Source organism: Macaca thibetana, chromosome 2, assembly GCF_024542745.1.
Source record: "Macaca thibetana thibetana isolate TM-01 chromosome 2, ASM2454274v1, whole genome shotgun sequence".
NCBI classification, from domain to species: domain Eukaryota; kingdom Metazoa; phylum Chordata; class Mammalia; order Primates; family Cercopithecidae; genus Macaca; species Macaca thibetana.
Window position 1 is genome coordinate 102,574,659 of NC_065579.1, and position 18,834 is coordinate 102,593,492.

General features: G+C 40.4%; 2 protein-coding genes across 3 annotated transcripts in view; one reads left to right on the top strand and one right to left on the bottom strand.

Annotated features, from left to right (window-relative positions):
- ZNF589 (zinc finger protein 589) overlaps window positions 1-18,834 on the top strand; it is a 95,000-nt gene that overhangs the window by 71,855 nt on the left and 4,311 nt on the right. The window lies entirely within an intron of this gene.
- SPINK8 (serine peptidase inhibitor Kazal type 8 (putative)) overlaps window positions 1-18,834 on the bottom strand; it is a 30,851-nt gene that overhangs the window by 6,081 nt on the left and 5,936 nt on the right. For both annotated transcript variants that reach the window (XM_050781034.1, XM_050781035.1), the window contains 3 exons: window positions 11,770-11,819; window positions 10,211-10,332; window positions 3,203-3,245 (listed from right to left, as the gene is read on the bottom strand). In XM_050781034.1, coding sequence (XP_050636991.1) covers window positions 3,203-3,245; window positions 10,211-10,332; window positions 11,770-11,819 — 215 coding nt within the window. The remainder of the gene's footprint in view (window positions 1-3,202; window positions 3,246-10,210; window positions 10,333-11,769; window positions 11,820-18,834) is intronic.

Sequence of the window (18,834 nt, forward strand, 5' to 3'; positions counted from 1 at the left end):
CTTATTCTTCATATCTCTTTGCTTTCCATATCTCCGTATCATTTAGAAGGCAGTCTCTCTAGTATGTAACCTACCAGCCTTGGTGGTTTGGAGGAGGAGAAAGGAGGGGTAAATGCCAAGGATAACTGGCCAGTCCCCACCTCTTTTCATCAGTTCTTTGCCCCAGCGAGGCTTTGACACTGCCATGACATTATTCCTCAGAAATGGCCCTGCTCTCAGGGTTGTTGCTGCCATTTTCTATAGTGAAGGGTCAATAATTAACACTCCCGGGCGCCTGTAGTCCCAGCTACTCGGGAGGCTGAGACAGGAGAATGGCGTGAACCCGGGAGGCGGAGCTTGCAGTGAGCCGAGATCACGCCACTGCACTCCAGCCTGGGCGATGAGCAAGACTCCATCTCAAACAAAAACAAAAACAAAAACAAAAACAAAAAAACACTCCCAGGCTGCATGAACCAAGGCAAGGGTAGCACCCAATCCTGCAGGTGCTGGATAGGCAGCACCCTATCCTCCAGGCCTCCTTTGTATTGATACCTCTGGTCACCCTCCCTCAAGGGGGCCATCCTCCTCCACCAAGCATGGGTCAGTTCAAGACAGATTTGCATCTCCCAAAGAGTGTCTCAGGTTTCCCTTCCCCTTCCCCTCTTTTTCCTTTCCTTTCCCTTCTCTTTCCCCTTCCTTCCTTCCTTCCGTCCTTCCTTCCTTCCTTCCATTTTCCTTCCTTCCTTCCTTCATTTTCCTTCCTTCCTTCTTTTCCTCTCTTCCTTCTTTTTTCCACTTCCTCTTCCTCCATCTCCTTCCTCCATTTTCATATCTTCTTTTCTGCTTTCTCTTCCTACACTTTCTCTCCCTCTCCATCCCCCTACTCCCCACCTCTTCTGGAATTATTAGTTTCCTCAAACTCCAATTGATCCTCTAAGGACTGATTTAGGGGAAGGTGCCAATAGCTCATTGTAGTTCATCATTATGGTTGGCTCTTAATGCAATTATATATTCATATATATGAGTACATATCTTTATTAAGCCTACATCTCATTTGAGTTCATTCAAGTGTACATCTCATTTGAGTTTCATGATAACCCAGAGAGTTCTAGCTGAGTCATAGAGGTATTAACTGAAAAACTTGTGACTTTTTCTTCAATGCTCTTCCCCAGACATCACATTCTGTACTTGGGGTAACTGGGTTCACTACCTATACATAAGAATAACTAAAGCTGTCAGTGGTACTAGCTCTAGATCACTTAGTTTGTGCAATGAGTTCTGACTTCAGTCTGCATTCTTAATCTCTGCAAATCCTTGGCATCCGAGCTTTCTGAATTACTTTGTAAAAGCAATATTAATTATATGAACAATTTCATCAGAGCCTTGGTAGAGAGAGAGAATTGTGCTCTGCAGTAAAATTTTCAGGTGGTCTCCTATAGTTAACTTTTCATCCATGGCACAATTAATGTTTGCATTTGAAATAAATGAATAAAATGCATCTTTGTCTTAAATAGATGGTTGAGGTCCCAACATGATATAGGGATCTCCCCTAGAAGATTTAGGATTTTCTAGTCCAAATGTGATGAAAGGAAGCTCACTGTATTTGGATGCCACACAATTCTTTTCTAGATCATTCTGATTTAGGGAAAATTCTATCATTTTATACTGATGTGATATCTTGATATCTTCCTTACCAATCGCTCTTTCTTTTTTTTTTTTGAAACGGAGTCTCACTCTGTTGCCCAGGCTGGAGTGCAGTGGCCGGATCTCAGCTCACTGCAAGCTCCACCTCCCGGGTTTATGCCATTCTCCTGCCTCAGCCTCCGGAGTAGCTGGGACTACAGGCGCCCGCCACCTCGCCCGGCTAGTTTTTTGTATTTTTTAGTAGAGACGGGGTTTCACCGTGTTAGCCAGGATGGTCTCGATCTCCTGACCTTGTGATCCGCCCGTCTCGGCCTCCCAAAGTGCTGGGAATACAGGCTTGAGCCACCGTGCCCGGCCACCAATCGCTCTTTCTACATGTCACTAAAACTCTTCTCCCCTATTAAATACTAGTCTTTATTTTGGCGCATAAGTGATTCTTAGAACACTTTGAACACCATTCTATAGATATCCTTAAGTTTAAAACCACCTCTTTGATATTAAAAGTTTAAAATGGATATAAGACCAGAGAGTTATTTGACAAGAGTCATAGACTGAGGTATGGTCTGGGTATAAAAGGAGGGATTTAGCAGGATTTTAAATGAGTGAGCCCAGCTCAGCAAGAATCTGACAGAAGTAGAAATCATGTGAGATCTTTTCATAGTTACCCCAAATCATGAAAGTGTCTAAAAGTTCTTGTGATTTCTCTTTAGTGGAACTGGAGAACATTCAGGTAATGGACCATCACTAAGTGAGTAGTATGTGTGCTCATCTGTAAATCAGATGAGTCCTGTGAGTTTGTCATGGAGATGGTGTCAGAAGACCTTGTTGTAAAATTATTACTAAATTATATAATTGTCCTGTTTTACCTGCTTTACCTCCCACCCTCTTTATTTTCTCTTCTACATTGATTTCTCCCAGTCTTGTTGTCATGCCTCATAATGCAATAATGATCTCTATGTCTTTGGCTGAGTTCTTGCTTTGGAATATAACCCTGAAGTCAGGGACAGAATCTCTAGACCTGGGGCTCAGACAAGTCCTGGCCCATTCACTCTCAGAATAACTGTTCACATTTCAATTAGTGTCTTTCATTAATATCCTAGATATTGGACATGAGAGGGAAGAGCAAGGGTGAAATAGATGTTCCTTACAGCTGAATTATCAGGCTAAATTACATTTCTTCCTCCAGAAGGTATTATTTTTGGGTGGGGAGATTCAAATATGAAGTATGTATTAGAAGATGACAATGAAATAATTAGTTGTAATACGACATTTTGAGTATGTAAGGAAATGCCCAAACTTATTAGAGAGGAACTCTGAAGTATGTAGGAGTGAATGACATGATGTCTGAGACCTGTGTTAATATACTCCATCAAAGAAAAAAGAGAAATAAAAGAATAGAGGGAGGAAATGTGGCAAAACATTATAATTTATTGAATACACATGATAGGCTTATGGGATCTATTATTGTCTCTTATGTATGTTTGAAACTTTTCATAACAAAACATTTAAAACCCTCTAAAACAGTGAGCTCTTATCTAGTTTACTTCTGAAAATAAAAAATAAAAGTGTCTTTACTTACACATTGTCCATCATACAATTTAGTTATGTTAAGCCCTTCAAATCTGAAAGAAATTATATTTTGAAATTACTTTTGCTGTATGGTATATCATAAATTGTGACTACATTTTACTTGATAATCTTTGGCTAAGTTTGGGAAATAAACATTCTGCTAATAATGAATTCTTAACAAATATTTAAAAATTCTACTATATGAATTATTATTTGTCAAAGAGATTGAATATGTAAAACATACTCAGCGTACAATAAAATACAGAAGTTCAAAATAGCCTTTGAAAATTCAAATAGAAATACAGAGGATTAGAAAAAGAATGTGTCTTAAAGTTAAAACATGCATTTGATGAAAGCTGAAACTTCGCCACCGACCTTACAGAAACACAAAGGATTATAAGAGAATACTATGAACAATTGTATGTCAACAGATTAGATATTCTGAATGAAATGAACAAATTCCTAGAAACACACAAATTATCAAAACTTACTCAATAAGAAATAAAAAAATCTCAACCAACCTATGACAAGTAAAGATACTGAATCAGTAATAAATGTCCCGACAAAGACCAGATGGCTTTACTACTGAATTCTACCGGTTTTTGTTTTTTGTTTTTTTTTTGTTTTTGTTTTTTTTGAGAAGTAATTTTGCTCTTGTTGCCCAGGATGGAGTGCAGTGGCGTGATCTCGGCTCACTGCAACCTCCGCCTCCTGGGTTCAAGCTATTCTCCTGCCTCAGCCTCCCAAGTAGCTGGGATTACAGGCATGTGCTACCAGGCCCAGCTAATTTTTTGTGTTTTTAGTAGAGACTGGGTTTCATCATGTTGGCCAGGCTGGTCTGGAACTCCTGACCTCAGGTGATCCACCCGCTTCGGCCTCCCAGAATGCAGGGATTACAGGCATGAGCCACTGCGCCTGGCCTACCAAATATTTTTAAAAGATTTAATACCAATCTTTCTTAAACTCTTCCAAATAATAAAAGAGGAGGGAACACTGGGAGCATTACGTCCTCATAGAGGCCAGCATTACCATGTTATCAAAGACAGGCAAAGACATCACATAAAAGAAAACTATAGACCAATATCCTTTATGAATATAGATGCAAAGATTCTCAGAAAAATACCAATAAATTGAATCCAACCACATATCAAAAGGATTATATACCATGACAGAATGGGCTTTGTCCCAAGAATTTAGAGCGGTTCAAAAAAAAAAAAAAAAAAATCAGCCAATTTAATAATATCACATTAATAGAATGACAGAAAAATATCCCATGATAATATCAATTGATTCAGAATACACACACATAATATTCAACAAAATCCAACATCATTTCATAATAAAACACCCAGAAAACTAGGAATAGAAGAGAACTTCTTCAACATGATAAAGAACACTTATGAAAAACCCATAGCTAACATCATACTCAATGGTGAAAGACTGAAAGACCTGTCTAAGATCAGGAATAAGACATGAATACCTGCTTTCACCACTGAGATTCAATATTGGACTGGAAATTCTAGGCAGAGCAATTAGGCAAGAAAAAGAAATAAAAGGCATCCAAATTGGAAAGGAAGAAGTAAAATGATCTCTATTCAAAGATGATATGATTCTATATGTAGAAAATCCCAAAGAACTAATATAAAAAATGACTAAAGCTAACAAATTCAGCAAGTTGCAGAGCACAAGATTAACACACAAAAATCAGTTGTATTTCTATAACTATAAATCAGCAATGAACAATTTGAAAATAAAATTAAGAAAACAATTCAGTTTACAACAGCATCCAAAAAGAAAATACTTAGTAATAATCCTGGAGGTGAAAGACTTGTACACTGAAAACCACAAAACGGAAACTGCTGAAAATAAATAAAGAAGGCCTAAATAAATGAATGATGTCCCATTCTCACTGATTGGAAGAATTAATTTAAGATGACAAAACTTCCCAAAGCAATCTACAGATTTAATGCAATCCCTATCAAAATTCCAGTGGCGTTTATATTTTGTGGAAATAGAAAAGTCAATCTTGAAATTCATACAGAATTGCAAAGGGCCCTGAGTAGCCAAAATCATCTTGAAAAAGAAACAAAATTGGAAAACTCCAAATGTCCAGTTTCAAAAACTTACTACAACACTACAATAATCTTGCAGTCTCAGCTACTTGGGAGGCTGAGGCAGGAGGATTGTGTGGGCCCAGGAGCTCAAGACTGCAGTGAGCTATGATCATACCACTGCTCTCCAACTTGGGAGACACAGTAAGACCCTGTCTCCAAAAATAAATAAATAAATAAATATACAATAATCAGTGGTACTGGTACTGGTATTAGGCTATAAACACAGAACAAAAGAAAAGAATCAAGGATCCAAAAATAAACTCATATATCTATGGCCAGTTGATTTTCAACAAGGGTGCCAAGGCCATTCAATGGGGGGAAAGGATAGTTTCTTCAACAAATAAAGCTGGGACAACTGGATAACCACATGCGAAATAATAACATTAGACAGGACGGGCATGGTGGCTCACGCCTGTAATCCCAGCACTTTGGGAGGCCAAGTCGGGCAGATCACCTGACGTCAGGAATTGAGACCAGCCTGACCAACATGGTGAAACCCCATCTCTATTAAAAATACAAAAATTACCCAGGGTTGGTGGTGGGCACCTGTAATCCCAGCCACTGGGGATGCTGAGGCAGGAGAATTGCTTGAACCCAGGAGGCGGAGGTTGCAGTGAGCTGAGATTGTGCCACTTGCACTCCAGCCTGGGTGACAGAGCGAGACCCTGTCTCAAAAAGAAAAAAAAAAAAAAAAAGTTAGACCTCTATGTCACACCATTTATAAAATTTAATTCAAAAATGGATCAATGGGCTAAAACTACTAAACTCTTAGAAGAAAAATTATAAGAAAATCTTTATGCCTTTGTATTTTACAGTGGTTTCTTGGGTGTAATATCAAATGCAGGAGCAACAAAAGAAAAAATAGACAAATTGACTTCATAAAAATTAAAAACTTTGTGCATCAAAGAACATTATCATGAAAGTAAAAGGCAACCTATAGAATGGGGGGGAATATTTGAAAATCATAGTATTTAGTATTCAGAATATATAAAGAATTCTTAACAACTGAAAAATAAAAAGACAACACAATTTTTTAAAATGGGCAAAGGACTTGAGTAGATGTTTCTTCAAAAAAGATATATGGATAGCCAAAAAGTACATGAAAAGATGTCCAACCTCATTAGTCATTAGAGAAATGTAAATGAAAACCTGATGAGATACCATTTCATACCCACAAGGATGGACATAATAATATTTTTAAAAAGTAGTAGCAAGGATGTGAAGAAATTGGAACTCTCATATTTCCAGAAGAATGTAAAATGGTTAGCCCCTATGGAAAAGTTTGATGGTTCCTCAAAAAGTTAAACACACGATTACCATATGACTCAGCAAATTCCACCCCTAGGTGTATAACCAGAAGCCTGAAAACAGGTACTCAAATAAATACTTGTACACAAATGTCTGTAACAGCACTATTCACAATAGTTAAATGTGGAAACAACCCAAATTTCCATCAATGAATAAATAAAAAAAAAATTGTGGTATATACACATAATGGAAAACTATTCAGTAATACAAAAACAAATGAAGAAATATGCCACAATGTGGATGAACCTCAAAATGATTATGTAAGTGAAAGAAGCCAGACACAAAGATCATATGTTGTATAATTCCAGTTATGTGAAATACACAGAATAGTAAATCCGTAAAAACAGAAAGTCTATTGCTAGTTGCCAGGGACTGTGGGGAGGAGGGAATGCGAAGTTAATTGCTTAATGGACATGAGGTTTTATTCTAGAGTGACAAAAATGTTTTGAAAGTAATAAAAGTGGCAGTTTTATAACATTGTAAATGTACTAAATGCTACCAATTTGTTCACTTTAAAATGGTTCATTTTATGTCATATGAATTTTACCTCAATCTTTAAAAATATGCATTTGCACCCATTTATAGTTATAAGAACTTTGATAAGTCGCTCCCCTCAGGTCTCAGTGTCTTCATTCAAAAGTGAGCCCTTTGGCATGGACAGTGAAAATGGAGAAGAACCTTTAAAAATTCTCTCCTCCACAAAAGCAACAAGAACACTGACAAAAAAGGTCAGAATCAAGTTTTCAAGAATTCTGGGAATTAAAAAACAAATCAAACCATGCAGCAATCCAAGGAACATCTATTCAAGAAAAATTGCTGCATCTCAGTAAGAATAGTGAGCTTCGTGGCATTTTATCTTGCTCTGAACCCATTTGCAGCATCCCCAGTTCCATGGTAGTAATGAAAAACAACCACCCACAATCATGGTGAAAACCAGCAGCCTGGTAGCACCTGGAGGGAGAAGACTGGTGTTGGAACGCCTGTAATCCCAGCTCTTCGGGAGGCCGAGGTGGGCAGATCACCTGAGGTCAGGAGTTTGAGACCAGCCTGGCCAACATGGTGAAACCCCATCTCTACAAAACACAAAAATTAGCTGGGCTTGTTGCTGTGCGCCTGTAATCCCACCTACTTGAGAAGCTGAGGCAGGAGAATCACTTGAACCCAGGAGGCAGAGTTTGCAGTGAGTTGAGACCATGGCATTGCACTCCAACATGGGCAACAAGAGTGAAACTAAGTCTCAAAAAAAAAAAAAAGAAAAAAGAAAAAAAAGCATTTATTTATTTATTTATTTGAGACAGTCTTGCTCTGTCACCCAGGCTGGAGTGCAGTGGTGTGATCGCGGCTCACTGCAAGCTCCACCTCCCGGGTTCATGCCGTTCTCCTGCCTCAGCCTCCTGAATAGCTGGGACTACAGGTGCCCGCCACCATGCCCGCCTAATTTTTTGTATTTTTAGTAGAGAGGGGGTTTCACCATGTTAGCCAGGATGGTCTCAATCTCCTGACCTCGTGATCTGCCTGTCTCGAAAGAATTTTGCTCTGTTGCCCAGGCTAGAGTGCAGTGGCATGAGCATGGCTCACTGCAGCCTTGAACTCCTGGGCTCAAGCAATCATCCTGCCTCAGACTTCCAAGTAGCTAGGACTATAGGCATGTGCCACCATGCCTGGCTAAGTTTTTAATTTTTTTGTAGAGACAGGATCTCGTTATGTTGCTCATGTCTCAAATCCCTAGGCTCAAGCAATTCTTTTGCCTTGGCTTCCCAAAGTGTTGGGATTACAGGCTTGAGCCACCCCTCTAGGCAAAAATATTTTTTAAGATTTTTGTAATTAAGTTGGTATTGATCCAAATTAGATTGGTATAAATTAAAATTTAACTTGTAATCTCCAGTGCAACTGCTAAGAGAATAATTTCTTTCTTTTCTTTTCTTTTTTTTTTTAGACAGAGACTTGCTTTATCTCCCAGGCTGGAGTGCGGTGGTGCAATCTCAGCTCACTGCAACCTCCGCCTCCTGGGTTCAAGGGATTCTTCTGCCTCATCCTCCTGAGTAGCTGGGATTACAGGCATGCACCACCACACTTGGCTAATTTTTGTATTTTTAGTAGAGACGGGGTTTCGTCATGTTGGCCAGGCTGGTCTCGAACTCCTGACCTCAGGTGATCCTCCCACCTCGGCCTCCCAAAGTGCTGGGATTACAGGCATGAGCCACCGCAGCCAGCCAGAATAATTTCTTTTTTTTTTTTTTTTTTTTTTTTTTTGAGACGGAGTCTCGCTCTGTCACCCAAGCTGGAGTGCAGTGGCCGGATCTCAGCTCACTGCAAGCTCCACCTCCCGGGTTCACGCCATTCTCCTGCCTCAGCCTCCCGAGTAGCTGGGACTACAGGCATCCGCCACCTCGCCCGGCTAGTTTTTTGTATTTTTTTAGTAGAGACGGGGTTTCACCGTGTTAGCCAAGATGGTCTCGATCTCCTGACCTTGTGATCCGCCCGTCTCGGCCTCCCAAAGTGCTGGGATTACAGGCTTGAGCCACCGCGCCCGGCCCAGAATAATTTCTAAGATACACTGAAAGGGAGCTCTTTGGAGGCCATCTCTCAGATGTCTCCTGGTTCCAGCATCGTTTGACCCTGTGATGCTGCGCATTCCCCAGCTGATGCTTTCTGATGGTCAGGTGTTGGTGTCTGTGCCAGTGATTGAGGCTGACACCAAAGTTGTTTACCTTACAACTCTTTTATGGGTTCTAGCGTAAGCTTTAGTGTTTATTCAGCCAAGAATACAAGAAAGTCCGATCCTGCCCAGCCAAATATCTCTCATCCTGATCAAGAAGATTCTTATTCCTTCTCTGGAGGAGAAGCTAAGAAGAGGAAGGAGAGAGAGAACTAACTGTGATCTACTCTTGTGTTTTTACTTTTCTCTCTTAAGATACTGCACTCAACCTGTAAGCCGTAGTTAGACAAGGGTGTAGCTTTTCTCCTTAAAGGAGAAAGCAGATGTCAGAGAATCCTCCTCCTATCTCTATAGGAGTTTCCTTAATGCAAACCCCTCCTCCTTGCTATTCCCCTTGGGCTCAACAATTGGGCATTTCACTTGTGTGTTACTCAAAGCTTCTAACATGTGATAGGTGCAGAGGCAAAACCACATACTAAGTTGAAAGCTAAAGAAAGTTGTTTTGGAAAATAATATCCATTTTAGGACCAATAAACTCTTAGCTGGGAAGATTCTTCACCCAGCTTCCTCTTTCTCTTCTTTTTGTTCTTTGTTTCTGTTCTTTGGCCTGAGGGGGCATGAGGATGACCTTCATGTAAGGTCACATGATCTAAATGCTGTGGCTGCTTGTTTCTGAGTGCCTCCACCTGAGGCTTGAACAGGTCACACACAGTGCCCTCACCTTGTGGATTTCTGTTTCTGCATTGTCTGAATAGGATCACATGTACCTTTTGAGGTCACAGAGAGGGATGGAAGAAAGGGAGGAACAAATACTGGAGGAATGTCTGGAGAGAAGATCTCATTGGATGATGTAGGAAGTGGGCTGAGGTCATCACCCTCTTTTGACCACCCTTAGCCTCTTGATTTGAAAGAAAGGGAGAACAAAATTAGGACTTACAGAATTTTGGAGCAGAGATGGCACTCACTACTGTAGGTAACCTTGTCACTGCCACAAATAGGTTCACTGGGCTTGATGTAGGACAAAAACCAGCAGTTATTTATATTCTTGAGGCATTCAACCTGAAGGTGAGACACACACAACTGCTTCAGACACTTTCATCCAGGTCCTTTGGCCATTACGATGTGTAGCTTGGGAGGTGGATGGAATATGAGCACCAGACCAGGAGTTCAGAGAACAGAATTCAGAAGCCTCAGTGTTAGACCCCAACAGTTACCACCCACAATATGTATATAATTGTAAAATAATATAAAATCTGTGTACTCTCTAGTCTCCCATAAATTCTTTATTAAGAAAAAAATACCGGCCTGGCGCGGTGGCTCAAGCCTGTAATCCTGGCACTTTGGGAGGCCGAGAAGGGCGGATCATGAGGTCAGGAGATCGAGACCATCCTGGCTAACATGGTGAAACCCCGTCTCTACTAAAAAATACAAAAAAAACTAGCCGGGCGCGGTGGCGGGCGCCTGTAGTCCCAGCTACTTGGGAGGCTGAGGCAGGAGAATGGCGTAAACCCGGGAAGCGGAGCTTGCAGTGAGCTGAGATCTGGCCACTGCACTCCAGCCTGGGTGACAAAGCAAGACTCCGTCTCAAAAAAAAAAAAAAAAAAAAGATAAAAATACCTGCCCTCTGTAACATAACAATCATATTTTTGTACCAACCACAAAATATGGTTGTTAGGTTACAGAGAACAAAATTAGGGAAATGTCTTTCCAGGTTAAAATTTCTAATGAATGGCCAGGCATGGTGGCTCATGCCTGTAATCCCAGCACTTTGGGAGGCCAAGGTGGGCAGACCATGAGGTCAGGAGTTTGAGACCAGCCTGGCCAACATGGTGAAACCCCATCTCTACTAAAAATACAAAAATTAGCCGGGCATGGTGGCAGGCACCTGTAGTCCAAGCTACTCGGGAGGCTGAGGCAGAAGAATCGCTTGAACCTGAGAAGCGGAGGTTGCAGTGAGCTGAGATCGTGCCACTGCACTCCAGCCTGGGCAACAGAGTGAGACTCCGTCTCAGGGAAAAAAAAAAAAAAAAAAAATCTGATGAACATTACCATATGTGGTGTCTCAGATGGCAGGGGCTCAAACTTGTCACAGCAGGTTGAAGGCACCGAAGGAAGGAGATGGAGAAAATACCACATAGGGCCTTGGTATGAGGGAGGCAGGGGGTATGCCTGGCATATCACAGTGGAAGGAGTGTCCACTGCAGCATAGGACCTACCTGAATTTGTGCCACGACATCCTCATCCATTTATTGGTGCAAAATACTTGCTTTCTACCCCACAGGTGAGTTATGTAAACTGATGGGGAGAACCCTTGAGAAGAGGGCTCAGGAACACATAAAATGTGCTACACATACTTGGTGACTCAGCTTTTATTCTTCTGTTATTCCCATGCATGCCCCTTCCACTGCCCACCTCCCAGAAGAAAGAGCTGGGGCTTTTGGGGAAACTGGCTCTCTCCCCATTCCTGTTCTTGGGAACCAAGGAAGCAGTACTCACTTTTGTTTCTCCTAGCTGACCTCTTTCAGAGGCCATAGGAAGGGGGAAGTCTGGAAGACAAAAGCACGTACAGAAAAATTGCTTCTCTGTCTTCTGCCGTCAGGGAAAAAGGTAAGACTAGGGGAACCCTAGTTGGCACACAGGAAGCATCAAACCCCATTAGAAGAGACTGGGATCCTCTTTGATGCAAGCTGCCCTCTAAAGGAGTGAAGAATCAGGAAAACCTGCCTTTACCTTCTTGTAAAATGGAGAGTTTAATTCTAGCCCTTCCATTTCATAAGTAACAACTTCTATAATCCTTGTCAGTTATTTTTAGTAAACATGCTCTAAGTTACAAATTACCATGAATTCATTATATTGAGATGCCCTAAAAGATGCTGCGTTTCATTAAGGTTTACATATTCAATCCAAAGCAATCTTTGCAATTACATAGTATATAAAATTTTATATAAGTATATATTATAATCATATGATATAACAGTATATAATATGTATGATATGTTATCAACTCTCATATATATAAGCTTTCTGGAGTATAATTCACATATCATAGAACTTTACCAGATTAAAAAAAAATGTTTTGATCAGCCTGGCCAACATGGTGAAACCCTGTCTCTACTAAAAAGACAAAAATTAGCCAGGCGTGGTGGTGCATGCCTGTAGTCCCAGCTACTTGGGATGCTGAGGCAGGAGAATGGCTTGAACCCAGGAGGTGGAGGTTGCAGTGAGCCAAGATTGCGCCATTACACTCCAGCCTGGGTGAAACAGCAAGACTTCGTCTAAAAAAGAAAAATGTTTTGAGACAGAGTCTTGCTCTGTCACCCAGGCTGGAGTGCATTGACAGGATATCAGCTCACTGAAGCCTTAACTACCTGGACTCAAGTAATCCCCCTACCTTAGCCTCCCAAGTGACTGGGACTACAGGCATGCACCACCATGCCCGACTCATTTTCTTGATTTTTTTTGGTGGAGCTGAGGTCTCACTATGTTGTACAGGCTGGTCTTGAACTGCTGGGCTTAAGCAATTCTCCCACTCAGCCTCCTAAAGTGCTGGGATTACAAATGTGAGCCACCGTGCCCAGCCGAATTTACTGGTGTTTACCATCATATAGAGAATTTTTTTTTCTTTTTAAATGATTCACCAAAAGTGTACAGTTTGATGGTTCTTAGTATATTCACAGTTATGCCACCATCACCCCAAAAATAAAACCTGTAACCATTAGCAGTGGTTTATCATGCCCCTCTCCCAACAATTTCCCCTCCTGCCCCACCCTCGCCCCTGAAGAACAATAATCCACTTTCTTTTTTTTTTTTTTGGACAGAATCTCACTCTGTCACCTAAGCTGGAATGCAGTGGCACGATCTCGGCTCACTGCAACCTCCGCCTCCTGGATTTAAGTGATTATTCTGTCTCAGCCTTCAAAGTAGCTGGGATTACAGGTGCATGCCACCACACCTGGCTAATTTTTGTATTTTTAGTAGAGATGGGGTTTCACTGTGTTGGCCAGGCTGGTCTCGAACTCCTGACCTCAGGTGATCTGCCCACCTCAGCCTCTCAAAGTTCTGGGGTTACAGATGTGAGCCACCAAGCCCAGCCTCTACTTTCAGTTTCTATAGATTTGCTTCTCTGGACATTTCATGTAAGTGGAGTCATGCAAGGAAGTATGTGGTTTTTTGTGTCTGTGTTTTAATGTTTTAACTATATTGTAGCTTGTTTCAGTACTTCATTCCTTTTTATAGCTAAATAATATTCAATTTATGTATATTCCACATTTATCCATTAATCAGTTAATGGACATTTGAGTTGCTTTCACTTTTTTGCTGTTATGAATAAAGCTGCTATGAATATTTATGCACACATTTTGGTGTGGGCATGTGTTTTTACTTCCCTTGAGTATATACAAAGTGTGGAATTGCCAGTCATATTTAAACCTTTTAAGGAGTTGCCAGGCTATTTTCCAAAGCAGCTGCATTTTACATTCCCACCAGCAATGCACGATGGCTTCAATTTCTTCACATCCTTGCTAGCACTTGTTACTATCTCTCTTTTTGCTTATAGCCATCCTAGTAGGTGTGAAGTGGTATCTCTGTTGTTTTTGTTTGGTTGGTTGGTATGGTTTTGTTTTTTTGAAACAGAGTCTCGTTCTGTCACACAGGTTGGAGTGCAGTGGCGTGATCTCTGCTTACTGCAACCTCCACCTCCCAGGTTCAAGCAATTTTCGTGCCTCAGCCACCTGAGTAGCTGGGATTACAGGTGTGCACTACCACGCCTAGCTAATTTTTGTATTTTCAGTACCTCAGGTGATCTGCCTGCCTCAGCCTCCTGAAGTGCTGGGATTACAGGCGTGAGCCACCACTCCTGGCCATATTGGTATCTTTATTGGTATTGTTTGAATCACAAAAGTTTTTTAAAGTCCAATTGATCTTTTTGTTTTTGTTGTTCCTTTCTGCCTTTGGTGCCATCATTAAGAAGGCTTTGCCTAATTCAAGGTCACAAAATTCACTCATATTGTTTTCTTCTAATAGTTTTATAATTTTAGCTCTTACATTTAGTTCTGTGATCCATGTTAGGGCATTATAATTTGTGTCCATGGTGTGAGGAAAAGGTCCAAATTTATTCTTTTGTATATAGATATCCAGTTGTCCTAGCAGCATTTGTTTAAAAAGATTATAGGCCGGGTGCGGTGGCTCAAGCCTGTAATCCCAGCACTTTGGGAGGCCGAGACGGGCGGATCACGAGGTCAGGAGATCGAGACCATCCTGGCTAACACGGTGAAACCCCGTCTCTACCAAAAAATACAAAAAAAAAAAAAACTAGCCGGGCGAGGTGGCGGGCGCCTGTAGTCCCAGCTACTCGGGAGGCTGAGGCAGGAGAATGGCGTAAACTCGGGAGGCGGAGCTTGCAGTGAGCTGAGATCCGGCCACTGCACTCCAGCCCGGGCGACAGAGCGAGACTCCGTCTCAAAAAAAAAAAAAAAAAAAAAAAAAAAAGATTGTTGTCCACTGAATTGTCTTAAGACCTTGTTAAAATCAATTCACTCCAAATGTAAGGTGTTTTCCCCCTGGATTCTTATATTTTATTGATCTGTGTTTCTTTTTCTTTTTCATAAAACGTATGACTCAAACATTGACCTGTATTTCTATTCTCATGCTAGTACCAAACTGTCTTGATGTCTGTAACTTTGTAGTAAGCTTTGAAATTGAAAAGTGTGAGTACTTCAACTTTGTTTTTTTTTCAAGATTGTTTTGTCTATTGTTAGTCTTTTGCTTTTCCATATGAATTTTAGGATCAGCTTTTCCATTTCTGTGAAAAAGCCAGCTGGGACTGTGATAGGATTTGCATGGAATCTGTAGATTGATTTCTAGAGTATTGACATCTTAACAATGTTAAGTCTTCCAATCCATGAAGATGGGATATTTTTATGTTGGTTTAGGTCTTCTTGAATTTCTTTCATCAATGTTTTATAGTTTTCAGGTACAAGTCTTTCACCTCCTTTGGTAAATTATCCTTAGGTATTTTATTATTTTTGATGCTACTGTAAGTGAAATTGGTTTCTTAATTTCATTTTCAGGATGTTCATTAGTAGTGTGTAGAAATACAAATGATTTTTGTATATTGCTCTTGTATTCTGCAAACTTGCTATTAACCCTAACAGTTTTTAGAGTATTCCTTAGGACTTTCTATTCACAGAATTATGTCATCTACAAATAGAGATCATTTTACTTCTTCCAATCCTATCTGGATAACTTTTATTCATTTTATCTTGCCTAATTACCCTGTCTAGAACCTCCAGTACAATGTTAAATAGTAGTGGTGAGAGCAATGTTGCTCCTACTCACCTCCTTTGTGCTGTTATTGTCAAATATATTACATTTCTATATAGAGAACATACAGAAATACATTCAAAGAAATATTTCTATATAGTAGAAAAAGTATTTTACTTTACTTTACTAAAAGGATTTCAATCCTTTTAGATTTATTGAGGCTTGTTTTATGATCTAGGATATAGCCTATACTGGAGAACATTGCATGTGCACCTGAGCAGTATGTGTATTCTGATGTTGTCAGATGGTGTAGTCTGTAGATGTCTGTTAGATCTAGTTGTTTAATAGTGTTGTTCTAGTCTTCTATTTCCTTATTGGTCTTCTGTCTAGCTATTTTAGCCATTATTATTTTTATTTTTTATTTTTTGAGATGGAGTTTCACTCTTGTTGCCCAGGCTGGAGTGCAATGGTGCAATCTCAGCTCACCACAACCTCTGCCTCCTGGGTTCAAGTGATTCTCTTGCCTCAGCCTCTCAAGTAGCTAGCATTACAGGCATGTGCCACCATGCCTGGCTGATTTTTGTATTTTTATTAGAGACAGGATTTCTCCATGTTGGTCAGGCTGGTCTCGAACTCCTGACCTCAGGTGATCTGTCTGCCTCAGCCTCCCAAAGTGTTGGGATTACAGGCGTAAGCCACCACACCTGGCCTATGTTTTAGCCATTATTAAAAGTGTGAGGTGATGTCTCCAACTATTATTGTTGTATTATCAATTTCTCCCTTCAATTCTTAGTTTGCTTCATATATTTGGGGCTTTATTTTTAGGTACATATATGTTCATAATTGTTTTATCTTCCTGATAGACTGACCCTTTATCATAGAATGTCTCTCTTCATTTGTAGTAACATTTTTGTTTTGAAGTCTATTTTGTCTGATATTAGTATAACCATTCCAGCTGTTTATGGTTGCAGTTTGCATGATGTATTTTTCTCATCATTTTACTTTCAGCTTATTCGTGTTTTTGAATCTAAGGAGTATCTCCATAGAAAGCATATAGTTGGATGTTGGTTTTTTTTCTGTTCAGTCTGACAGTTTCTGCCTTTCGATTGGATTGTGTAATTCATTCACATTTAACATTTTTATTGGTATAGTTGAATTGACTTATACCTGCCATTTTACTTTTTGTTTTGTATATGTCTCCTTTTTTCTCAAGTCCTCCTTCACTGGTTTATGTTGCATAAGTAAGTATTTTTTAATGTAATGTTGTAATTTTTTTTTTTTTTGAGACAGCTGCTCACTCTGTTGCCCAGGCTGGAGTGCACTGACACATTCTTGGTTCACTGCAACTTCCACCTCCCTAGTTCAAGAGAGTCTCCTGCCTCAGCCTCCCCAGTAGCTGGGACTACAGGTCTGCACCACCATGCCTAATTTTGTATTTTCAGTAGAGATGGGGTTTCTCCATGTTGGTCAGGTTGGTCTCAAACTCCCGACCTCAGGTGATCTGCCCACCTTGGCCTCCCAAAGTGCTGGGATTACAGGTGTGAGCCGCCAGGCTCAGACATCCTTCCTTTTTTTTTTTTTTTTTTTTTAGATGCCGTCTCACTCTGTTGCCCAGACTGGAGTACAGTGGCACAACCTTGGCTCACTGCAACTTCCACCTGCCAGGTTCAAGCGATTCTCCTGCCTCAGCCTTCTGAGTACCTAGGACTACAGGCACATGCTGCCACACTCTGCTAATTTTTTGTATTTTTATTAGAGATGGGGTTTCACGATGCTGGCCAGGATGGTCTCAAACTCCTGACCTCGTGATCCACCCGCCTTGGCCTCCCAGAGTGCTGGGATTACAGGCATGAGCCACCATGCCTGACCCATCCTTTCTTATATTAACCTTCTTATTTGCCATTTTTTGTTCTCTTCATTTGTTCCTATAGATTTAAGTTACCATCTGGTGTCATTTCTTTGCATCAATCCTGCTTTGTTCCCACTCATCTCTTTTGTGCTTTTATTGTCAAATACATTACATTTCTATATGCTGTAGGCAGATATAATTGCATACATATGGTCTAAAAGTTTTTAGTAATTTATCTTTTAAAAGATGGTATCTTACTATGTTGCCCAAGTTGGCCTCAAACTCCTGGGCTCAAACAATCCTCCCATCTTGGCTTCCCAAAGTATTAGGATTATAGACACGAGACACCATGCTGACCCACATATATGATTTTATACAATAATTTTTTTTTTTTTTTGAGACTGCGTCTTGCTCTATCACCCAGGCTAGAGTGCAATGGCATGATCTCGGCTCACTGCAACCTCCACCTCCCGCGTTGAAGTGATTCTCATGCCTCAGCCTTCCAAGTAGCTAGGATTACAGGCACCCTCCATCATGCCCTACTAATTATACAATGATTTTAAACTCAGTTAAAATAAGAAAGGAGAAGAAATGTGCATTTATCCTTTTATAATTACTTATCTTTACCTTGCTGTGTGTTGTTTATGTGGATTTGAATTTTTGTCTGCCTCTTGCTTTCAGCCTGAAGAACTTCCTTTGGTATTTTTAGTAAGGTAATTCTGCTAGAAAAAAGTTCTCTCAGTTCTTGTTTATCTGGGAATGTCTTAATTCCACCTTTTTTTTTTTTTTGGAAATGTCACTTTGCTGCATATAAGATTCTTGGATGATAGCTTTCTTCCTTTTAGCACTTTGAATATGTTATACCACTGCCTTCTGACCTTCATTTTTTTTTTTTTTTTTTTTTTGAGACAGAGTTTTGCTCTTGTTGCCCAGGCTGGAGTACAATGGCATAATATCGGCTCACTGCAACCTCCGCCTCCTGGGTTCAAGCGATTCTCCTGCCTCAGCCTCCGGAATACTTGGGATTACAGGCATGCACCACCATGCCCGGCTAATTTTGTATTTTTAGTAGAGATGGCATTTCTCCATGTGGGTCAGGCTGGTCTCAAACTCCCAACCTGAGGTGATCCGCCCAACCCAGCCTCCCAAAGTGCTGGGATTATAGGTGTGAGCCACTGCGCCCGGCTTATGGTTCCTAATGTGAAATCAGTTGTTAATCCTACTGAAAAATCACTTGCAAAGAAGTTTTGCTTCTTTTGCTGCTTTCAAGATTTTCTCTTGGTCTTTGTCTTTAGGTAGTTTGATAATGATGTGTCTACATATGAATGTTTTTGTGTTTGTCCTACCAGAAGTTCATTGAACTTCTTGGATGCACAGATTAAGGTTTTTCATCAGAATTTGGAATTTTTCAGCCATTATCTCTTCAAGTATTTTCATTCTCTTCTTTTTCT